General features: G+C 37.7%; 1 protein-coding gene across 1 annotated transcript; it reads left to right on the forward strand.

Annotated features, from left to right (window-relative positions):
• Nucleotides 1–15,075: 15,075 nt before the first annotated feature.
• On the forward strand, nucleotides 15,076–17,450 carry LOC107636564 (uncharacterized). Its single transcript, XM_016340064.1, has 8 exons — nucleotides 15,076–15,258; nucleotides 15,475–15,609; nucleotides 15,709–15,814; nucleotides 16,016–16,311; nucleotides 16,407–16,515; nucleotides 16,717–16,853; nucleotides 17,019–17,144; nucleotides 17,262–17,450. Exons 1-8 carry the CDS (start codon nucleotides 15,076–15,078, stop codon nucleotides 17,448–17,450), a joined length of 1,281 nt encoding a protein of 426 aa, XP_016195550.1.
• The last annotated feature ends 5,902 nt before the right edge of the window (nucleotides 17,451–23,352 follow it).

Below are 23,352 nucleotides of genomic sequence, written 5' to 3' on the forward strand. Positions count from 1 at the left end.
TCAGAGCTCTATCTGAAGGACTACAATGGGAAAATCGGAATCTTAGGGATTACTATGAGTATTTGCGTGAATCTCAGGGACGATTATGGGTATTTACTCTGCAATAAGTAAAAGAAAATGAAAGAGAATAAGGATGAGAAGGGAGGAGAAATGAAGATGAAGAAAGTAAGAAAGGAAGAAGAAAGAATAAGAAAGGAGAAGAAGAATGGAAAACGGGAAGCGACACGTAAGCGTCGCCCACGCGTACACGTGGGTAGCAAGTTGAGAACACAACGCGTAAGCGTCACTCACGCGTACGCGTGAAAAGATGAAATGGATGGGTGACGCGTACGCGTGGGGTGGGTTGTGCGCTAGGCTCACCACCCGCACAGTTCTAGCACAACTCTCGGGAAAAATGTACCAGAGAGCAAAATCCAATATGACGCGTGCGCATCGGCCACGCGCACACGTGGGACAATTTTTTTTAAAGCAATAAGCTATCAAATTAATGCTAAACATTATTAAACCAGTAAAACTACAACTTAAACCAAATAATCCTAACTAAAAATAAAAATTTAATTTATTACCAACATAAATAAAAGAGAAAATAGGAAGACTTTACCTTGGTAGCGTGTCTCCCACCTAGCACTTTTAGTTAAAGTCCTTAAGTTGGACATTTGGTGAGCTCCTTGTCATGGTGGCTTGTGCTTGAACTCATCTTGAAACTTCCACCGACACTTGGACTTCCAATAAGCTCCAACATTTCCAAGTGAATTCACCAAGCCTTGATGAAGTTCTTCACAAGCTTTGAGCTCCCAAAGTTGATCCTCTTGTATGCCGGAATCCCAAATCTTATTTCTACACCCGTCTTTAAGTTTCTCATTGATGAGCGGATAATTTATACGCTTTTTGGCATTGTTTTTAGTATGTTTTTAGTAGAATCTAGTTACTTTTAGGGATGTTTTTATTATTTTTTATGTTAAATTCATATTTCTGGACTTTACTATGAGTTTGTGTGTTTTTTTTGTGATTTCAGGTATTTTCTGGCTGAAATTGAAGGACTTGAGCAAAAATCAGATTCAGAGGTTGAAGAAGGACTGCTGATGCTGTTGGATTCTGACCTCCCTGCACTCAAAGTGGATTTTCTGGAGCTACAGAACTCAAAATGGCGCGCTTTCAATTGCGTTGGAAAGTAGACATCCAGGGCTTTTCAGCAATATATACTAGTCCATACTTTGGCCGAGTTTAGATGACGTAAAAGGGCGTTGAACGCCAGTTCTATGCTGCTGTCTGGAGTTAAACGCCAGAAACACGTCACGAACCAGAGTTTAACGCCAGAAACACGTTACAACCTGGCGTTCAACTCCAGAAAGAGCCTCTGCACGTGTAACATTCAAGCTCAGCCCAAGCACACACCAAGTGGGCCCCGGAAGTGGATTTATGCATCAATTACTTATCTCTATAAACCCTAGTAGCTAGTTTAGTATAAATAGGACTTTTTACTATTGTATCAAACATCTTGGATTGTATTTTTGATCCCGTGGTCACGTTTTGGGGGCTGGCCATTTGACCATGCCTGGACCTTTCACTTATGTATTTTCAACGGTAGAGTTTCTACACTCCATAGATTAAGGTGTGGAGCTCTGCTGTTCCTCATGAATTAATGTAAAGTACTACTGTTTCTCTATTCAATTCAACTTATTCCACTTCTAAGATATTCATTCGCACTTCAACATGAATGTGATGAACGTGACAATCATCATCATTCCCTATGAACGTGTGCCTGACAACCACTTCCGTTCTACCTTAGATTGAATGAGTATCTCTTGGATCTCTTAATCAGAATCTTCGTGGTATAAGCTAGATTGATGGCGGCATTCATGAGAATCCGGAAAGTCTAAACCTTGTCTGTGGTATTCTGAGTAGGATTCTGGGATTGAATGACTGTGACGAGCTTCAAACTCGCGAGTGCTGGGCGTAGTGACAGACACAAAAGGAGGGTGAATCCTATTCCAGTATGATCGAGAACCTCAGATGATTAGCCGTGCTGTGACAGAGCATTTGGACCATTTTAACAAGAGGATAGGATGCATCCATTGACCACGGTGATGCCTCCAGACGATTAGCCATGCAGTGACAGCGCATCGGACCATTTTTCAGAGAGGATGAAAAGTAGCCATTGACAATGGTGATGTCCTTACATAAAGCCAGCCATGGAAAGGAGTAAGACTGATTGGATGAAGACAGCGGGAAAGCAGAGATTCAGAGGGATGAAAGCATCTCTATACGCTTATCTGAAATTCTCACCAGTGATATACATAAGTGTTTCTATCTTTATTCTCTGTTTAATTATTATTAATTTTCGAAAACTCCATAATCAATTATTATCCGCCTGACTGAGATTTACAAGGTGACCATAGCTTGCTTCATACCAACAATCTCCGTGGGATCGACCCTTACTCACGTAAGGTTTTATTACTTGGACGACCCAGTGCACTTGCTGGTTAGTTGTATCGAAGTTGTGAATGAAAAACAATTTATTAAGACGTGCGTACAGCATTTTTGGCGCCGTTGCCTGAGATCACAATTTCGTGCACCACTCATCATCGTTCCAACTGGGTGGCAAGCAATTCAAATTCTCACTGAGGCATCCAAACAACTTCCTAGACTCAATCAATGGAGAACTATACCAACCATTGCACTTAGACCTTGAACATCCAACCATAACGAACCTAGGATTGTATTGCCAACCACTAACCATCCCCAGTTTACTCTTAAAACCACAAAGAGTTCTAAGTTGTCCATCCATCTCAAGCAAACTGTATGCAAGCGAGAAATTAAAGCTTAAGGAAAAGAGATTTACCCACTTGAATGAAAGGACGGATGGCGATGGCTTCGGGAGAGGTGTCTCCAATGACAGCCCTGCCAATGTATGCTTCACTCTCTTGGACTCCTCTTTCATGATCTCCACCTCTGGACAAGCTTCTTCAACATCAACCCCTTCCTCAAGTCCAACGGGAGAGGATTCAATTGTAGAAAAAAACTTATCAATTATTGAATCCATCTCATTATCAACCTCCTCAAAGTCTTCAACCATGATATGCCTTGGGGGTTGTACACCCTCCTCAACATTAAATTCAAATGTCTTGGAAGGAGGTTCTATGACTTGAGTTTCCCATGGAGGTTCTGCATCTCCTAAGCCTTCAACCACTTCCTCTTCTTCGATAATTTCGGCTTTCTCCACTTGCTCTAGTATAAAATCAAACTTCTCCTTGATGTCTTCCACCTCTTGACAACTTTCTTCAATTTCCACTTTCTTGTTAACTTCTTCCAACTTTTCCTCATTGATCAAGTCACGTGTTGGAGGGTGTTTACATTCCTCCTCCATATTCTGGGCCTCCTCTTGCTTCTCTTAAAGTATGGATACGTGAATCCGATCCATTGAGTCCCTAAGCCCATTCCTTCTCTCTTGTTCCATGTCACTAGCATAACAGGGATCGTATTGTTCTTGCATTGATGGATATGAGTATTCTTTCATGGAGGGTTGTGGTGGGATGGAGAGATCATTATGTGGATCCACATGGGATATAAGAGCTTGGAGAGTAGAAGTGAGACCAGTGAGAGTAGAGGTAAGTGTGGTTTAAAGCTCTCTTTGCCCTTGGTGAATAACACTAAAGGTATCATCTATGGGAGCTTGGGGTGGATAGGAGGCTTCATTTGTTGGGAAAAAGGGCTCATAATGGGAAGGTGGTTCATCTTGATACAAATATAGAGATGATGTATATTGAGGTGGTGGTTCTTGGGAGTAGTTATGTTGGAATTGAAGTGATTCCATGTATGGTTCATATGGTTCATGTGGTGGTTGGTATGGTGGATAAGGGTTAGGATCATATGGAGGTGAATGGGGGAAAGGAGATTGTGAGTATGGTGGTTCAAAACTATGTTGAAGAGGGGGTTCATAGGTATATAGTGGTGGTTGTTGATTGTCACGAAGAGGTCCACCATAATCATTGTCTTAGTATGCATCATGTAATGGCTCTTGCTCATAGTACATTGGGGAGGGTTGTTGCCATGGAGGTTGTCCATAAGCTTGAGGCTCCTCCCACCTTTGATTGTCCCAACCTTGATGCAGGTTCTCATTGAAGCTTCCATTCCCTACAACATAATTAGAACCAAACTCATAGCCAAAAGGGTGAGAATTCATAGTAGCAAATGAAAATAAAAGCGAATAAAAATAAGCAATAAAGTCCTAAAACTAACAAAAACTAACAAATAAGCAAAAGGCAAATATGTACATTAACCAATTATAAGGCACACGTTTGCAATTTTCCGGCAACGTCGCCAAAAATTTGACGGAGGAAAAATGACGGTAAAGATTTTCACAAAAATATTGCGTTGCAAGTATAATCTAAACCGATAATTAAACCTCAATCAATATTTAAATTGTTTGTCACAATACAAACCCAATAAAAATAAACCAAAGTATTTAAACCTCGGGTCGTCTCTCAAGAAATTTCAGGGAAGTGTAGTTATTATTGGTTATGGGAAAGTATATTTTTGGGTTTTGAAATAAGGAACAAGTAATGTAAATAAGGAAATAAAATAACAACTAAGAAAAGTCCTAACAAGGATTGAGAATTAGAATTTCTATCCTCATTATCATCATCAATTCTGATGGTAATTACCTTTTGCTTTCACTTAGTTAACCTCTAACAATGAAGAAAAGTCAAGTGAGCAAAATCAATTTAAGTTCACAAGTCCTAATCAAAGACTAGATTTAGTGAAACCTAAGCCAACTAGCAAGTCTCAATCACTAATCAACAAAAAAATTTTGATAACTCAAGAGTCTCTAATTGATCAATCCAAGTTAAGAACATAAAAATCTAATTTAAAATCCAACCAAGCATTTTATCAAACACTTGGAAGGCATAACATAAAAACATAGAAAACTAACAAGGCATAGCAATACCTAAAACTAACCAAAGCAAAGAAATAACAATAACAAAGCAATTGAACAATAGGAAACATGAAATATAAATTGCATTAATGAAAATTCAGAGTAACACATGAACTCATAAACTAGATTAGAAAAATAAAGGAATCAATAAGAGAAGTAGATAACTAAAGTAATAGAACAAATAAGAGTAGAAGAAAAACTAAATTAAAGCAATGTAGAAATCTGAATTTGAGAAAAGCTAAACCTAAAAACCCTAAAACCTAGAGAGGGGAGAGAGCCTCTCGCTCTAGGAAACTACATCTAAAAACCTAACTAATGTGTATGAATGTGTGAATGATTGTTTCCCCCTTCCAGCTCTACTCTACAGCCTTTAATCAGTATTTTCGGGCCTGAAACTAGATCCAAAGGATCCCAGAAATTGCCCCCAGCATTTTCTGATATCTGCAGCACGTGATGCTTTGTCGCGCGTACGTCTCAGCCATGCGTACGCGTTGCTTGAACACATTCCTGGTCATGCGTGCGCGTCATCCACACGTACGCGTCGCTTATCTACTGCACCAGTCATGCGTACGCGTCGCCCATGCGTACGCGTCACTGCCAGCTTCTGAAATACTTGATTTCTTGTGTTCCTTCCATTTTTGCATGCTTCTTTTCCATCCTCTAAGCTATTCCTACCCTGGAAAACCTGAAATCACTTAACACACATATCACGGCATCGAATGGTAATAAGAGAGGATTAAAAATTAGTAATTTAAGGCCTAGGAAGCATGTTTTCAATCACAGCACAAAATTAGGAAGGAAAATGTAAAACATGCACATCATATGCATAAGTGTGAGAATAATGGATAAAATCCACTCAATTCAGCATAAAATGCATCACGAAATAGTGGTGCACCATGCGCGCGCACACTTGCTGACTCTCACTTGTGCGTACGTACGCATACTTGTGCATGCGCACACTTGCTGATTCGCTCCAAACTTTCTTCATGGTTTCTCCACTTTTGCATGCTTTTTCCACACTTCTTCAATCCATATTATCCTTGTAAACCTAAAATCACTCAACAAACACATCAAGGTATCAAATGGAACTAAATTGAATAAAATTTAGCAATTAAGGGCCTAAAAAGCATGTTTTCACATTTAAGCACAATTTATGGAGAATTTACAAAACCATGCTATTTCATTGAATAAGTGCAAAGAAAGTTGATAAAATCCACTAAATTAGAGCAAATAAATAACATAAAATGTGGATTTATCAGTGGCAACAGTGGTTATTGTGACATGAGCTACTATAGTCGTATTTTCTCTTCGGGTTTCATTTTCTTCTTTGGGTGCTTTATTTTCTTCGGCTCAATTGCAACTCTTTATGGGTGGCTCGCTTTCTCATCCGCTATTCATGCGTGTCTTTCCCCCGTGGGTTGTCAAAAGGACAATGAGATTTCTTGATCAATTGGGTTTTTTTATGGTGAATCACCCTTTACCCTTTATCTTTCTGTTTTTATTTGTGGAATTTATTGTGATTTTTTTCAAATGCAAACCTATGTTAGTTTTTAATTTGAAGTTGGTAGTTTTGCTTTTGTTCTGTTGTAATTTTTAGTGTAATTATTTTCATGAGAAAAATTAATTTGAATTTTGAATAGGGAGATTTGTTTTAGTGTGGATTATTTTTTGTTTCATAGAGGTAGATGGATGATGGTATTTGAGCACAACAAAAATAGAAAAAGGAGAAGGCGATTGGGTCACGAAACTCAATTCCTGGCTTAGCCTTCTTCCCCGATGCGTGAGTGAGAAAAGGAGAAGATGACTAAGAGAGCGACGGAGTAATGAGAATCATGTGCAGGGCTGGCTTCGACTGTGCAATAGCAACGGAGGCTTCTCTATCAGATGGAGGTGCGAGAAGAAGAACGAATGAGAACGCTTGTTTTTGGGGATGAATGAGAATAAATGAGAACACCGTTTACTATGATGTGCTGTCACTTCACGTTCCATATTAACGGCAGTGTCAAGAAACTAACGGAGGGATGAATGTGATTAAAAAAAATCATTTGGAAATTAATTTGATTAATTTTTTTTTCAAGGACTAAAATAGAGATCGAGATATCTTTCGAAGACAATTTTGACTATTAACTCTTTGAGAATAACTCTAGGTTGGAAGGTCTGGAGTTGTTGGGACTAGGGAGCTATGACACAAACTGCTCGTGAACTTGATGGTTTTGTTGTGATCAGAATTTGGGTTAGTTAGGTTTATAAATATGTATTATTATTATTCAAAAAATTGAAGAGTATTACCTCAGTGTAATGGGCAATGGTAAATGTAGTCCTTGGTATATGTAAAAAAAAAAAAATCCGTTTACATACTGCAGAAGAGCATTGGCATTTGTGACAATAGTATTGTGATCTTCCAATGATGTTGAAGACATCAATATCCTATTGATGTAATACTAGAAAAGAATTTACTTGGTTATTGATGAAACTATTTGTGATGATGCGCTTTGTTATCTCATCTATTTGGATCCAGTTTCTATTAATTTTTCATTTTTGTTATCTCATTTATATTCTATCTATGTTGACTTTTTTCATATCTTGTTTACAGTATAAATGAAATATGCTTAGACTGAACTTCTAAACATATTCTGTTTATACTTGTTTTATTTATTTAAATTTTATATCTTATCACATTTATAGTGTAAATAGAATAAGATCATAATTAATTCATTTATAATGTAAACAAAATAAGAAATAAGACACATAATGATAAATTGTATCCAAATTATCTATACATGTAAATAAAATATTTAAATTATTCATTTAAATAATCCTAAAAAATATAATATCGTTTTAGTTATCTTTGTCTAGTTTTCAAATTATTCAGGATCTTATTTGTTGTTCATATCTTTAAAGATATTTTTGTAAGTAATATAAATTTGTGCGTACAATTTTGTTATTTTTTCTTTATTTAAAAGAATGGCAAGAAAAAATTAATAATAAATTCAGTCATTCAACACCTTTGTAATTATTATTTAAGTATAATACTATATAACTAATAAAATATATCATTTTTTATCGATATTTAATCAACAAAAATATTTTTCTATTAATTCTGGTCCTGTGATTTTAAATCTTATTTTTCTAATAATATAAAAATAATATTTGCATATTCGTTCCAAGAAAAAATTATTTGTAGTATTTTATGTTAGAATTTAGATCATTCAAAGTGAAAAAATTGATAAAATAGTAAAGTGAGGAGTTAATCATTTTATAATATCTACAAAATATTTGTTCCACCATTTTAATTTAAAAGTAATTAACTCATCATTTTATCACTTTATCAATTTTTTTACTTTAAAGTACTATTATCAAAACTGAATTGGATCGACTGGTCCAAATAAAAAACCAAAAAATAAGTAGTCTAGACAGTTCGATTTGAACCAAAGATCGTACCCATATAAAAACTAGATACACTTATTGAAAATCGGACGGGTCAAGTTAAAATGTCCACGGGTGCACCGAGCTGACAAAGTCCCAAGTCATTTTAAAATGATATTCAAAATATTAGAGGGCGAAATTTGTAACGACCCAATTTCCAGTACGTCATGATCACATTGAAAATTGAGCACTACAAACTTGCGTTCCTAAACATAACTATTATTGATTATTAAGCCTATAGTCGTGTTAGCATGCGATTGATTTTTTTTGGAAAACTTTTTCTTTTATACGTAAAAATCTTTGAACAAAATGGCGGATTTCGCAAAACTTAAACATTCACATATAGAATTACAGAAAATCAATGAATAAAGCAGCAAGTAAGATAAATATAATAATGTACATCACAAACATTATAAACAAGAGTAATACAGAAGTCAAGTCAGTGTACCAACTTATACCACTTATATATATATATATATATATATATATAACGCTCCAGGCCCTGGCTTAGAAAGGAAGCCTCTAATCTGAAACCCGAACTAACCTAACCAGTTTTTACAAATCCTAATCTCTCAGTGGATCTATCCAAAAGTGAGAGACTAAACAAAAATTTCTACGCTAAGCTGAAGGCACCACCCAAAATACGCTACCAACTCTTACTGTCCCTGATCAATCATTGCAGGCAAAAGACGAGATCTCTATCACCTTCATATCCTTCTGTGGGTCCTGTTTCCATCTGAAGGGGAAAAAGAAAGGGGTAAGAACTGGAGAGTTCTTAGTAGGGTCGGGGTTGATAATTAGGTTCATTTTCTTTTATTCCTTAGCCAATAGCAACACACCATAGAACACACACAAACTTCAACAAACCATGACAAGCAATTCACACAGAAGTCAATTAACGAAAAGGCACACAGATACATTCACAGAATTTCACAACACAGAAATATTTGCAAACAAGTACGATGCATGTCTAGTCCTATACAGGCCATGGGCTCATGTGTAGGTTTCTTGTCCGATTCCCGACACTGGTCCTGAGATTAGCGTTACGTATCGCCATCCCTATCTCAGCCAACGTTCTCTCCACGAGCGTTATGTATCACCTTCCTTATGAGGAACCTTTCTTTCGGTCTCCAGTAAGTGTTACATATCGCCGTCCCCACAGAGCCGTCCTTGTAGTATCAAGTGAGTGTTACGTATACGCATCGCCGTTCCCACTAGACATTTGGCACTAAGACCTAAACAGCACTCAATTCCTTTTTAATATTTGCTCTCTATTCTACTGCGACAGAGATCCCTTTAATTAATAGCTTCTTTTCTATCTACTCTCCTATGGCAGACGTTCATTAAAATCTTTTCAGTCACTGCTCTCTGTTCTCCTACGACAGAGATTCATTTACTTAATACATCCTTCTGTTTTTGTTCTTTTTCATTTCTTTTCTTTCTCATCTTTCTCTTTTATTTTCTTACTTCTTTTCTTTCTCTCTTCTTTTCTTCAATCTTTTAATTTTTTTATCATAATTCAACTTCACATTCTTCCCTCACCTTTCTCTAATGTCTTATGAGAAAAGAATTATAAGATTCTTAAATTAACTATCCTCTAAAGCTTTTAAGAGTTCTTCTGTTTGCTCTTCTCTAACTTAAATATTCTTAATAAAATGATAACAATAATATAAATAAGTTAATTTAAATTGTAAATAAAAAATATTTATATCTATTCTTAAAAAAGTCAGCTTCGTAAAGCTTTTATTCTTAAACTCTTATTATCTACGTTTTAAACCTCAAATTTTAAATATTTTTTTTAACCCAACATTTTCATAAAATTATATTTGAAACCTCACTTACCTCAATATTTATACAACTAACCCTAAACTTTTATAAAATATCCATTTTACCCCTGTACTTTATTTATTACCTAAATACCCGAAAACTATGTAATTATAAATTTAACCTCGATACCCTTCAAAAATAAAATTTAATTACTAATCTTTCTCTTATACCAAAACTGAAACTCTTAACTTTTTTCTTTCAAAATGTTACTTATATTTTAATCCATTTTCGAGTTTTTCGATTACCGATTTTTTGTAACTTTGAATTTAATCTCTCAGCCATTGATAAACCACAATTTTATGGTTTATCTTGTATTAAATTTGGTGGATTTTATCAAATTTTTCCACATTTATTCAATGAAATAGCATGGTTTTGTAATTCTCCCTAAATTGTGCTTAATGATTAAAAACATGCTTTTTAGGTCCTAAAATTGATAATTTAATTTACTTTATTTTCATTCATTGCCTTGATATGTGTGTTGAGTAATTTCAAGCTTAGAAGGCAAAGATTGGATTGAAGGAATGAAGAAAAAGCAAGTAAAAGAGGAGAATTCATGAAGAAATAAAGTTTTAGAAATCTGTCATACGAGGCGTACGCATGTCTAGAAAATCGCAATATCACGCGTACGCATGGCAGCACATGACCAACTTAATGAAACACGCTGGGGGCAACTTCTGGGGCTACAGAAGCCTAATTCAACTCATTTCTAAAGCTATTTCAAGCAGAATTCAAGAGGAAACAAAGGGAGAGCAATTAGGATAGTTAGGAACATGCTTTAGGTCATATTCTAGAGAGAGAAGCTCTCTCTTCTCTCTAGAATTACGGTAGAATTAGGTTAGATTCCTCTTATGGTTAGACTTTAATTGTTGCTTTGATTTATTTTCCTTGCAATTTATTGTTCTTACATCTTGTTCTCTTAGTTTTATTTGCTATTCCCTTTATTTTGTTACTTTTATGTTCATGCACTCTTGTTAATTTTGATTTTTATTTAATGTCATTTATGTTTTCATGTTTATTAATCCTTAATTGAGTTGTTATTGTTAATTTCTTGCAATTGGTATTTGTTAGATTTTATTAATTCTTGCTATTTACCATACTTTTTTTTGTGCCTTTCAAGTGTTTGATAAAATGCTTGGTTGGATTTTAGAGTAGATTTTGGTACTTGTAAGAACCGCGACTAATTAACCGCTTAATTAATTAAATTAATTGCCCAAAATAGGATCCAAAAATTTAGAATGTTAATTTAGAAATTTAGACTCATTAGATTTTTTGAGTTGGAAACTATAATTTTCTGCAAAAAACTGCACAAAAATGTGAACTGGTAAATTAACCAGTAGTACCGGCTTAAGTCTGTTTGGTACTGTGTGAGAATAATTAAAAATAGTAGAAAACCTTAGGAAAATATTTAAAATTGAAAACCGAGAATTAATTCTAAAGGTTTGGCCTAAAATTGGGCCAAACGTACCAAAAACGCTAACGGGTTGGACTGGGCCCAAGTTGGACCCAAGACCAACATATATAACACTCAATTAATGAGACCCTCAGCCACAAACACACACACACAAGGGTGGAGTGACTGAAGTGAAGAGGATAAGAATAGAGAAAAGTTACTATTCACATCTCACTGCAATCCATCATATCTCGAGCTACGGTGCTCCGATTCACGTGGTGTCTGCGGCTACGCGAAGCTCTTGCCGAGCCCGTTAATTCTATCTAACCTTTATTGGTAAGATTTCAAAATTTTATCTCCTCTCTGCCCGAAGAAATTCAAATTTTTAGGTTTTGGTTTTCAGTCAGTTTTTATGTTTCGATTGATTAAGTGGTCTCTATGGTTGGGCTATTGGTGGTTTGTGCCCCAAACACCATCAAGAAAGGTAATAAAACTCTTTACCTTATGAATTTTTGTAATTAGAAACCCTAGATATTGATTTATGGTAATTTATATCGGTTTAGTTAAGTTCTTGCACTTGTTGGAGTTGTTTTGGAGCTTGGAATGTTAGTTGGTGAATTGTTGGTTATTGGAAGATTGTTTGGACTCAATCTTTGGTTTTTAAAATATTGTGAATTGGCCAAGGTATGGTTTCATTTTTCTCTATGTAATATATAATGTTTCTGGACGCTTAGGCTAGTGACCCATAGGATAGGTTTAGATTGAATTGGTTGTTGAATTTGTTGAATGATGATGTATGATGATTTGATGATTTTGGTTATTTTGATGAATTGTGGTATTAATGTGGATAAATGATGTTGAATATTGAAATTAAGGTTGAATGAGGTTGATTATTATGATTTGTAGTGATAGAATGATGATTGATGAGTTTGTTAGTTGAGAAATGGTTTTAGCGTGATAAAATTGATATTTGGGGTTGAGAATTATATAATATAAGTGACGAATTATGACACAAATGGTAAGATATGATGTGAATTGGAGTTGGTGTGGTTTTTGATTTGGTTTTGGTTGTGAATTTTGGAAAGTTGAGAACCTTGTTATTTTTGGTAAAAACCAGTTTTTGGTAAACTTTGATGGATCATAACTTGAGCCTCAAAGCTTGAAATTAAATAAACTTTATTTTAAATTAAAGATTGCTTTAAGAGCTTTAAATTGATATAAATTTTGAAGGAAATAGATTTTTATAGAGGAAGTTATGACTGTTTAAAGTTTGGTGCCAAAAACTAAATTCTGCAAGATTTGAAATTTTTCTAAGTTAGGTGTAGGCTGCGTACATGACAGGGTGCACGCGACGTGACCAAACCATTCGGGTTGGGTGACTCACGTACGTGAACACTGCTTGCATACGTGACACAGTGCACGCGACACGACCAAACCATTCGGATTGGGCATCTCGCATACGCGGACACTGCACGCGTACACGAACTATTCAAAAATGAACCATTGCATACACGAACTTTAACACGCAACGCGAGCAGGGAGTTGCGTATGCGACCACCCTTTTTTCAACAACATGCGTATGCGATGCAGGGGCTTGCGTATGGGAGACCCATGTTTTCATGAAACATGATTTTTCTATGTTTTCAAAGGTTTTCCCACTTTCTAAAATCATTTCAAAGGCTGATTTAGAGAATTATCAAATATATAGGTTCTAATATCGTTAAATATAAGTTAGTGAATTATTTTAGTGAATTTCCATATCAATTTAGAAAATGGAGTCTTAGGTTTTGGAGTACTGAGGATGGATTTGGTTGGGTGAGATGGCGGAGCATTGTATTGATGATTGATGGTACAAATTGTGGAGGTGGTGAACTACTGAGTACTGAAATAAATGATTTCTAAAACCACTGATGTAATATTTTTAACATGAGATTGTTGAGACGCTATGCACTTGGCAAGGACGGTGGTTAATCCCGCTTGTCGAGGTCGTGGCGGTGGCGTAACGGCGGTGGTTAGTCCCGCTTACATTGAGATGTGAGGTCCGTGGCAAGAGTATCCCACTCACATCCCTTTGAAATCACTAGAGTGTGCAGGCACTATATCCTGGACCGTGTTCCAGGCACGATATCTCGGGGGTTCCATTATAAGACCGAAGGGCGACATCTCCATGGAGATGTGTCCGGTTGGCAGTTGAACCGACAATGTGATATCACAGCCAAATAGGATAGGCATTCATCATGTGGATAATCTATTTGTTTGTTTGCTTTGCCGACTTGTATTGTTTGCCTAAGTGCTTAACATGCCTAAATTCTTATTGAATTACTTGATATGTGTGTGTGTGTGTGTGTGTGTGTGTGTGTGTGTGTGTGTGTGTGTGTGTGGCAATACTTTTGCTTTACTTGCATCATTATTATCTTTGTTTTCTACTAGGATTGAGGAGGTTCGGAATGCGGTGGCGATGGGATCGCATGGCGGTTAGGCAGGCGAAGGTTGTGGGATAGCGGGGAATTTTAGATTAGAAATCCACTAAGTTAGAACCCCTTATTTTTCTCTATGGTTTTAAGTAATGGTTTTAAATGTACTTATGTTTTAAGACCGAATCTTGTGATGGATATGAAGTTCTAGGATTGCCTGTGCCATCCCGGAGTCTCATATCTTACATCACTGGGCACTGTTACCATACTGAGAACCTCCGATTCTCATACCATATTCTGTTGTTATTTTTCAGATGCAGGTTGCAATCTACCTCGGTGAGTTGCTTTGATGGTGACAGAGCGGAGGATCCTTACTATGTTTTGAAGTATTTTGATTTATTGTGATTAGATCTCTCACTTTTGTATTTATCTTTGCCTTAGAGACTTATTTTGAGAGAAATATTGTATAAGCTACTGCGCTTTTCAAAACTCTGTATGTTTGTATATAACTAGCCGACTTAAACTCCGAGGGCGGCAGCTAGATCCTTATGACTATTATACTTTGATATATCTATATATATGTCTTGATATTTATATGTATATCTTATGCCTCGATTAGTGTAGCTTCGTGTGAATATTTTGTGCTTTTGAAACTCTGTTTTTGAGCTTATTTCTTCATCGGGCTTCTAGAATTATTATTTCTTTATATATATAAATATGTATAAGCATTAGAATTATCGTAACCGTTGATTAACCTTTGCTTTACGATGTGAGGTTAGGCTTAGGGTAATTGGGGTGTTACATTTAGTGGTATCAGAGTGGTTCGTCCTCGTGAGCCTGAGGGATGGACTGATTATGCTTCATTGCATACTCTGTGTCTTTTTCTTTGATGCTATTTAGGTTATCTGCTTGATATTGCATGGCATGCTTGTTTGTGAGTGCTTTTTTGGGATAATTGAAGCACTAGGCTTTTGATAATGAGACTGATCACCTTTGTATCGATTGTTTGGTCTAGACAGGAATCCTAATGGCTACTCAGAAGAAATTGGAAATGAACAACCTTCCGTTAACATGTCGAGTTCATGGCGGCGATGGCTAATCTTTCTAATACCATGGAGGCGAATGCCGGTGCGACTTTGCAAGCTGTGCAAAGGTTAGGTCAACCAACGAGAAACGGAAACGGTAATGAAAATGGGAATGATAATGGGGACGGAAATGGTAATGATTTGGGAGGTGCTCCGATGACCTTGGTTTCATTTCTCAAGGTTCATCCACCGACTTTTAGAGGTTTGACCAACCCTACTGAAGTGGATAATTGGTTCCAGGATATGAAGTGTGCGCTACAAGCCCAGCATGTTTCGAACAACCAGTTTGTAGAGTTTGCTGCGTATCAACTCTTACGAGAGGCTTAGCACTGGTGGCAAGGAGAATGCCGCTTACTACAGCTTCAGAACGACGACATTCCTTGGGATGTATTCCAGACGGCCTTCTACAAGAAATATTTTCCTGAATCAGTCAGAGAGGCGAGGGAGTTGGAGCTTATGCAGCTGAAGCAAGGCTCTTTGTCTGTGGTGGATTACACTAGTCAGTTTGAGGAGCTTTGTAGGTTTTCTACGGTGTGTCAAGGTGCCCCGGAGTCCTATGAGAGTTGAAAATGTATTAAATACCAAGGTGGCTTGATGGTTACTATTATGACTGCTGTGGCTACTTTGGAGATTCGGAACTTTTCTGAGCTTGTGAACAAGGTGAGGGTAGTTGAAGAGTGTGCAAAGAAAGTAGCATCGTCAAGAGACATTCATGGAGGAAACATTAACCGTGGACGTAGCAAGTACTTTCAACCAAGAGCTTAGAACTTCAGGAGAGGAGGACATGTACCTCAAGCTCAAGGAGGCTTTACGAGAAATAACTATGACCAGTACCAGCATGCCAAAGGGAGAGGAAATTAGAGTAAGGTTTCTCCGGATTTAACTTGTGATCGTTGTGGATGTTTTCATCTGAATGACTCGTGCAAACTGGGTATAGGTGGTTGCTTCAATTGCGGATTGCCTGGTCACATGGAAAGAGATTGTACTCATGGAATGAACCCGAATGCGGGTCGGAATCAACAACAAGGGAGAGTATTTACTGTGAACGCCAATGATGCTGCTAAGGCAGATCCTCTGATGAGAGGTAACTGTTTAATTGGTGATAAAATATTGGTTGCACTGTATGATACTGGAGCTTCACATTCAATTATTTCATTTGATAAGGTTGAGGAACTAGGATTGAAAGTGTCAGAGTTATCATTTGACTTGCATGTGCATACCCCGTCTCAGACGGTTGTGACTAGGTCAGGTTGTAGGGAAGTAGGTTTCAAGCTTGAGAATAGAGAATTTTTCATGACTTAATCTGTTTGACAATGGATGGGTTGCAGATGATTTTGGAGTTTGATTGGATGTCCAAGAATCGGGTTTTGTTAGATTGCTTTGAACGATCTATTCGGTTTATACCGAAAGGAGAAAGAAGAGCTGTGGTAGCTGAAGGTTATTATCTGAACTCTGTTTTAGTGAACTATAGTAGAGAAGAGTGTCAGGGTTATATATTGTTGGCTACGAATGCGTTAGGTGATGAGTAGAGGTTGGACCAAATTCCAGTGGTTAGAGACTTTCTTGAAGTTTTTTCTAAGGATATTCCTAAATTTCCACCTCAAAGAGAGATTGAATTTGCAATTGATTTGGTGTCAGGAGCTGGACCAGTGTCAATTGCACCATATCGGATGGCTCTGATAGAGCTGGTTGAATTAAAGACTCAATTGGAAGAGCTTCTGAACAACAGGTTCATTCGACTGAGTGTATCTCCATGGGGAGCACAACTTTCATTGGTAAAGAAGAAAGATGGAGGAATGCAACTTTGCGTAGATTACCGACAGTTAAACAAAGTGACTGTGAAGAACAAGAACCCATTGCCTAGGATAGATGACTTATCAGATTAATTGCAAGGAGCTGGGGTATTTTCTAAGATTGATTTAAGAACTGGTTACCATCAGATAAGGGTGAAGGAGGATGACATTTCGAAAATTGCATTTAGAACGCGCTATGAACACTACGAGTTTGTAGTGATGTCTTTTGGGTTGACGAATGCACCTGCTATGTTCATGGATTACATGAACAGCGTATTTCGTCCCTTTTTGGACAAATTCGTGGTGGTGTTGATAGACGACATTCTAGTTTACTCAAAGACGGCAGAAAAACATGAAGAACACTTAAGAATTGTGTTGTAAATCCTGAAGGAGCGAAAATTGTATGCCGAGTTGTCGAAGTGTGAGTTTTGGAAAGAAGAAGTGATGTTCTTAGGTCACATGGTGAGTAAGGACGGAATAGTGGTGGGCCCTTCGAAAGTGGAGGCTGTGATGGAATGGGAGAAACCGACTACGGTGATTGAGGTTAGGAGTTTCTTGGGTTTTCCCGGTGATGCATGAAATTGTGATTCACACTTTTCACAACTCCGGTGCAACTAACCAGCAAGTGCACTGGGTCGTCCAAGTAATAAACCTTACGTGAGTAAGGGTCGATCCCACAGAGATTGTCGGCTTGAAGCAAGCTATGGTCATCCTTGTAAATCTCAGTCAGGTGGATTCTAATGGTTGTTATGAGGTTTTGATAATTAAAAGATAAATAAAATAAAATAAAGTTACTTATGTAATTCATTGGTGGGAATTTCAGATAAGCGTCTGGAGATGCTTTGTTGCTCCTGAACCTCTACTTTCCTATTGCCTTCTTCCAACCATGCGTGCTCCCTTCCATGGCAAGCTGTAGGATCCTCTCAGTGAAAATGGTCCTCTACGATTTCTGCACGACTAATCAATTGTCAGATTTCTCGTCTCGGATGAAAAATAGCAGGTACAGCTACCGCATGGCTAATCATCTATCAGTTCCGGCTAGCGTCGGAATAGGATCCATTGATCCTTTTGCACACTATCACTTGCACCCAACATTTGTAGGTTTGAAGCTCTTCACAGTCATCCCTTCCCAGATCTTACTCGGAATACCACAGACAAGGTTTAGACTTTTCGGATCCCAGGAATGCTGCCAATGGTTCTAGCCTATACCACAAAGATACTAATCTCACAGACTCAGTCCGTGTATTAGATATCCAAGAGAATATACTCCGGCTGTCATCCAATGACTACGTTGAATATCATGTAGACCGCTTGTGGTTGTCAGGCACACAGATCTTGGCTAAGCGAGTAACGAAGATAGTGGGTGATTGTCACGGGTCACCCCTTCATTCTGACTTAACTAAATTAAGTACAAGAGTATATCTTGGAGAAGAAGTAGGCGTGAATTGAAAGGAAAACAATAGTGCTTGCATTAATTCATGAAGAACAGCAGAGCTCCACACCTTAATCAATGCGTTGTAGAAACTCCACCGTAGAAAATACATTAGTGAAAGAGGGTTAGGCATGGCCGAATGGCCAGCCTCCCATGGAGGTCTCAAAGTGTCAAAGTTACATGATATGATCCAAAGATGGTCAAAAGACCTGAAATAAATCTCTAAAAGTAGTTTTTATACTAAACTAGTTACTAGGGTTTACAGAAAATGAGTAACTAAGTGCAGATAGTGCAGAAATCTACTTCCGGGGACCACTTGGTGTGTGCTTGGGCTGAGCATTGAAGCTTTTTTGTGCTTAGGCTGTTTTTGGAGTTAAACGCCAGCTTGGGTGCCAGTTTGGGTGTTTTACGCCTGTTTTAGTGCCAGTTCTGGCGTTTTACGCCAGAATTCTTTGGTGTGTGTTTGGATGTCAGTTTGGGCCATTAAACTCGGGCAAAGTATGAACTATTATATATTGCTGGAAAGCCCAGGATGTCTACTTTCCAACGCAATTGAGAGTGTGCCAATTGGGCTTCTGCAGCTCCAGAAAATTTACTTCAAATGCAAGAGGGTCAGAATCCAACAGCATCTGCAGTCCTTTTTTAGCTTCTGAATCAGATTTTTGCTCAGGTCCCTCAACTTCAGCCAGAAAATACCTGAAATCACAGAAAAATACACAAACTCATAGTAAAGTCCAGAAATGTGATTTTTGAATAAAAACTAATAAATATATAATAAAAAATAACTAAAACATACTAAAAACTATATAAAAACAATGCCAAAAAGGGTATAAATTATCCGCTCATCAGCCGGATATTACCAACGATTCATTGATGCATTTTTTTGAATTGCATTACTGATGACCAAGTTAACCCAGAAGGAAGTATTGTTTATGTGGACGATGAAGTGCGAGGAGAGTTTTCAGACTTTGAAACAAAAGTTGACTTCGGCGCCTGTTTTGATTTTGCCAAAACCGCATGAACCGTTTGAAGTGTACTGTTATGCTTTGTTGAAGGGATTGGGTTGCGTGTTGATGCAATACCATAATGTAGTGGCTTATGCATCGCGCCAACTGAGACCACACGAGGTAAATTACCCAACTCATGACTTGGAATTGGTGGTGATTGTGTTTGCGTTGACGATTTGGAGGCATTACTTGTACGGAGTGAGTTTTAGAGTCTTGTCTGATCACAAGAGTCTTAAGTATATCTTTAATTAGAAAGAGCTTAATATGCATCAGAGGAGGTGGATGGAGCTGCTTAAGGATTATGATTTTGAACTGAGTTATCATCCTGGGAAGGCTAATGTGGTAGCGGACGCTTTGAGTCGAAAGTCTTTGACGATAGCTTAGATGAGGATTAAAGAAGAGCAGTTAGAGGATAAATTTGTAGATCTTAAGTTGGACATTGATGAAGTGGCCGGAAAAGCTTGTTTGAACCTGTTGCAAATTTCAAGTACTTTTAAATCAGAAATTCTGAAGGCTCAGCAAAATGGACAAGAACTTCAGAAGATGTTTCAACCGATTGGTAAGAAGAGGCGTGGGGAGTTTACTAAGGATGAGGAAGGGTTGTGGCGGTATAAAGGGAGAATTTGTGTGCTGGATGTCGGAAGTTTGAGATAAGAGTTGTTATCGAAAGCTCATAACAGCAGGTTTTCTATTCATCCAGGAAGTACGAAGATGTACTATAATCTAAAGAAGATGTCATGGTGGCCTGGGATGAAGGTTGATGTAGCTACAGTTGTATCCAAGTGTTTGACGTGTCAGAAGGTGAAGATAGAGCACCAGAGACCGTCGGAAACGTTAAAGCCACTTGAGATTCCTTAGTGGAAGTGGGGAGGAATTGCAATGAATTTTGTGATCGGTCACCAAGGACTAGGTCAGGATCTGATGCGATTTGGGTGATCGGGGATCGTTTAACCAAGTCTGCTCATTTCCTGCCTGTCTGAGTGAACTATTCTATGGAGGAATTGGCGAGATTGTACATAAAGGAGATTGTAAGGTTGCACGGCGTGCCATCGAGTATAATGTCGGACCGTGATCCCCGATTCACATCAAGGTTTTGGGGAGCTTTCCAAAAAGCTTTCGGTATGAGACTATGTCTCAGCACGGCATATCGTTTGCAAACGGATGGACGGTTGGAACGAACTATTCAGACATTGGAGGATATGCTAAGGGCATGGGTCTTGGATCAACTGGGAAGTTGATGACCGAAAATTTGCACAACACCAATTCCTTCGGTAAGTGTACCGAATCGTTAAGTAATAACTCACTGTTGAGTGAGATCGATCCCACAGAAATTGATGGATTAAGCAACTTTAGTTAGGTGATTTATCTAGTCAAGCGAATATTTGATGATTTTGTGTAATTGAGTGAACAAAATTGTAATTGACAAAGAAAGTAAGTGTACTAAAATTAAATTGCTGAAGAATAGAGAGCTGAAAGTAAATTGTGAAAGGTAAATGGCGGAACTTAAATGACAAGAATCTAAAGAGATGAAACTTAAATGACAAGGAAGTAAAAGGAAGAATGTAAATAGCAATGAAAGATAAATTGCATGAAATGTAAATGGGTTCTTGGTGCTGGGAATCAAAGATAACAAGAAATTTAAAGTAATTGAAAGGAATAACAATAATGGGCGTGATTCATTAGGGATTGGAGATATTATAATCCTTCATGAATCAATGAGTCTCAACTTCATTCTCAATCATATGAAGTAGATATATGGCGGATTGTAAATAATTGAGTTCCAATTCCTTGGCATCCCAATTTCTCTTAACACAATCAATTAACAATTCCTTGATCTAATTGTTCATGAGAAGAGGTTAAGTTCAAATTTCTAATCCATAAGCCACACAACCCTTAGGATCTCAATTCAAAGAGGTTATTTGTCACGTACCAACTAAGAATGTGTTGATCAAAAGAGTTATGAGGGAGAAGCTACAAATTGAATCCTATGATCCCTTTTCTAAGGCTCACATAGAGATTCAAGTAGATCCAAACACCCTTCTGGTAGTGAATAGATCTATGAAGCATAAAAGCTTTCTCTTAGTTACAACAAGCGGATTGAGAAGAAGAAGAATTGCATTAACTCATTTGAATTACAAGAGAGCTCCTCCCCCTAATGATGTGAGGTTTAGTTGATCATAGCTCTAGAAAACTCAGAGAGAAAAATAAAGTACATGAAAAATAAAACTAAGTACAAAGAAGAAAGAAAAGTAATTAGAGTTTCCCAATTCGGATCTCTAATCTCGATCCCCTGATCCTCTTTCTAAGTTCAAAATTTTTCCTATATATACTACTTTTCTGATCTTCAAATGAGTCTTCAAGTACTTGGATGTGGGCTCTTGGCCTTAGTTGAAGCAAGTTAGGAGTTACCTAGGCCCTTTCTGATGTTAACGCTGGCATTAGTAGGGTAACATTAACTCACTAACGCCTTTATACTTTGCATGAGAGCCCCTGCAACTAGCATTGGTACTGGCGTTAGTGTGCTAACGCTGCCACTATTCTCTTCCAAACTGGCGTTAGTGTGCTAATGCTGCCACTAACGCTAGCGCCTGTTGTGCGTATGCATGTTGACTCGTGCGTGTGCATCCTTGTAAGTTTTCCTCGTGTGCGTACGCACATTGCTTCGTGTGTACGCACACTGACCAATTTTCCTCTGGTGCACACGCACAATGCTCTGTGGGTACGCACACTAACCAAATCTTCCAGCCCCAACTTGTGCCTTGATCGAAGACGTTAGTGTGCTAACGTTGGTGGCGTTAACACACTAGCGCTACCTCCTTCTTCCTTGGGTAATGTTGTCCATGGCGTTAGTGGGCTAACTTTGCCACTAACTCCAGCACCTCCTTTATTGAGCACGTTGACACTGGCGTTAGTGGGCTAACTTTGCCACTAACGCCAGTACCTTTTTTCCTTCCTCTGCTTCTTCTTTGCCTGTCATCATTCAAACAAATGCATCAAAACTTTGCTATAATCACAAGATATTGCATCATTCAATTCATCAAGTAGTTCTTGCATAAATCTCATGAAAATGATTATAATTCACTGATGTTTGATGAATCAAGGCATGCATAGATAACTCATCCAAATGCTTGCTTATTGATGAAGATAATGCATGAAACTTACCTAAAACATGCTAAAAATTGCTTGTGAAACTAGCCAAGATGCCCTAGCATCACAACACCAAACTTAAATCTTGCTTATCCCCAAGAAAGTGATAAAACATAAGAAGAATGCATGAAAACATAAAGAAGTATGAATCATTATTTGAGAGATCTTTAATCCTGTTTCGTGGGGTTTCATGCATGACACTAAGGTTCAAAGTTTTATTGGCTTCTAGGTTCTAGCATTCTCTTGGGTATTAACTCTACTGCTTTTATGAGACCCTTTTATTCTTTGATCCTTGGTTTGAACTTTTTGTTTTCTTTTTCTCCTTGCTAGAGGCTTATTCCTTTATTGAAGCTTAGTGTTTTGTGTCAAGACAACTCTTTATGATAAGCTTTCAGTCAACACTCCCGAACCAGTTGGTTCAAGCTGTTAGGTGTTGAAGTACCCCTTAGGACTTACTGACTCAAGCCTCTCCTCCACACATACACACCACAAGAACATGACTTGCAATTTAATCCTTAAGACATTGGTGCCCAGCACCTCTTTGGGTTGCTAAATGCTTTGTAACAAGGTTGCTCTTGATAATGGACTTTTGGTTGATAATCCCGGGTTAGTTAACCCAAGTTATCAAGTGATGAAGCACTCCTTAGAACCTATTCATCCAAGCATATTCTTGTACAAAAGCATCATAGGCATATATCTAAAAGGTCAAGCTATTGGTGCCTAGCTTGTTCATTGCTCTCTTTGTTCTTCATTCTTCTTTTTCTTTTTCCAAGGATCTCTTATTCACAAGGGTTTCATATAATGCATACCAAGCCATTACTTAGGAGATACTCTAACCTTCAACCTTATTTGGGAACCCTTGGTTAGCATATACCACCACATAACCTTAGGATTT

The sequence above is a fragment of the Arachis ipaensis genome, chromosome B4, assembly GCF_059453495.1.
Source record: "Arachis ipaensis isolate K30076 ecotype BB chromosome B4, ASM5945349v1, whole genome shotgun sequence".
In the NCBI taxonomy this organism is placed as follows: domain Eukaryota; kingdom Viridiplantae; phylum Streptophyta; class Magnoliopsida; order Fabales; family Fabaceae; genus Arachis; species Arachis ipaensis.

Bases quoted from the DNA above. Each gene is read 5' to 3' on its own strand.
- LOC107636564 (XM_016340064.1), top strand. From the start codon at position 15,076: ATGGCGGCGATGGCTAATCTTTCTAATACCATGGAGGCGAATGCCGGT. The intron at 16,854-17,018 runs GTAAAGAAGAAA...GGTTACCATCAG, and splicing joins GGGGAGCACAACTTTCATTG to ATAAGGGTGAAGGAGGATGA. The intron at 17,145-17,261 runs GTATTTCGTCCC...TAAATCCTGAAG, and splicing joins TCATGGATTACATGAACAGC to GAGCGAAAATTGTATGCCGA.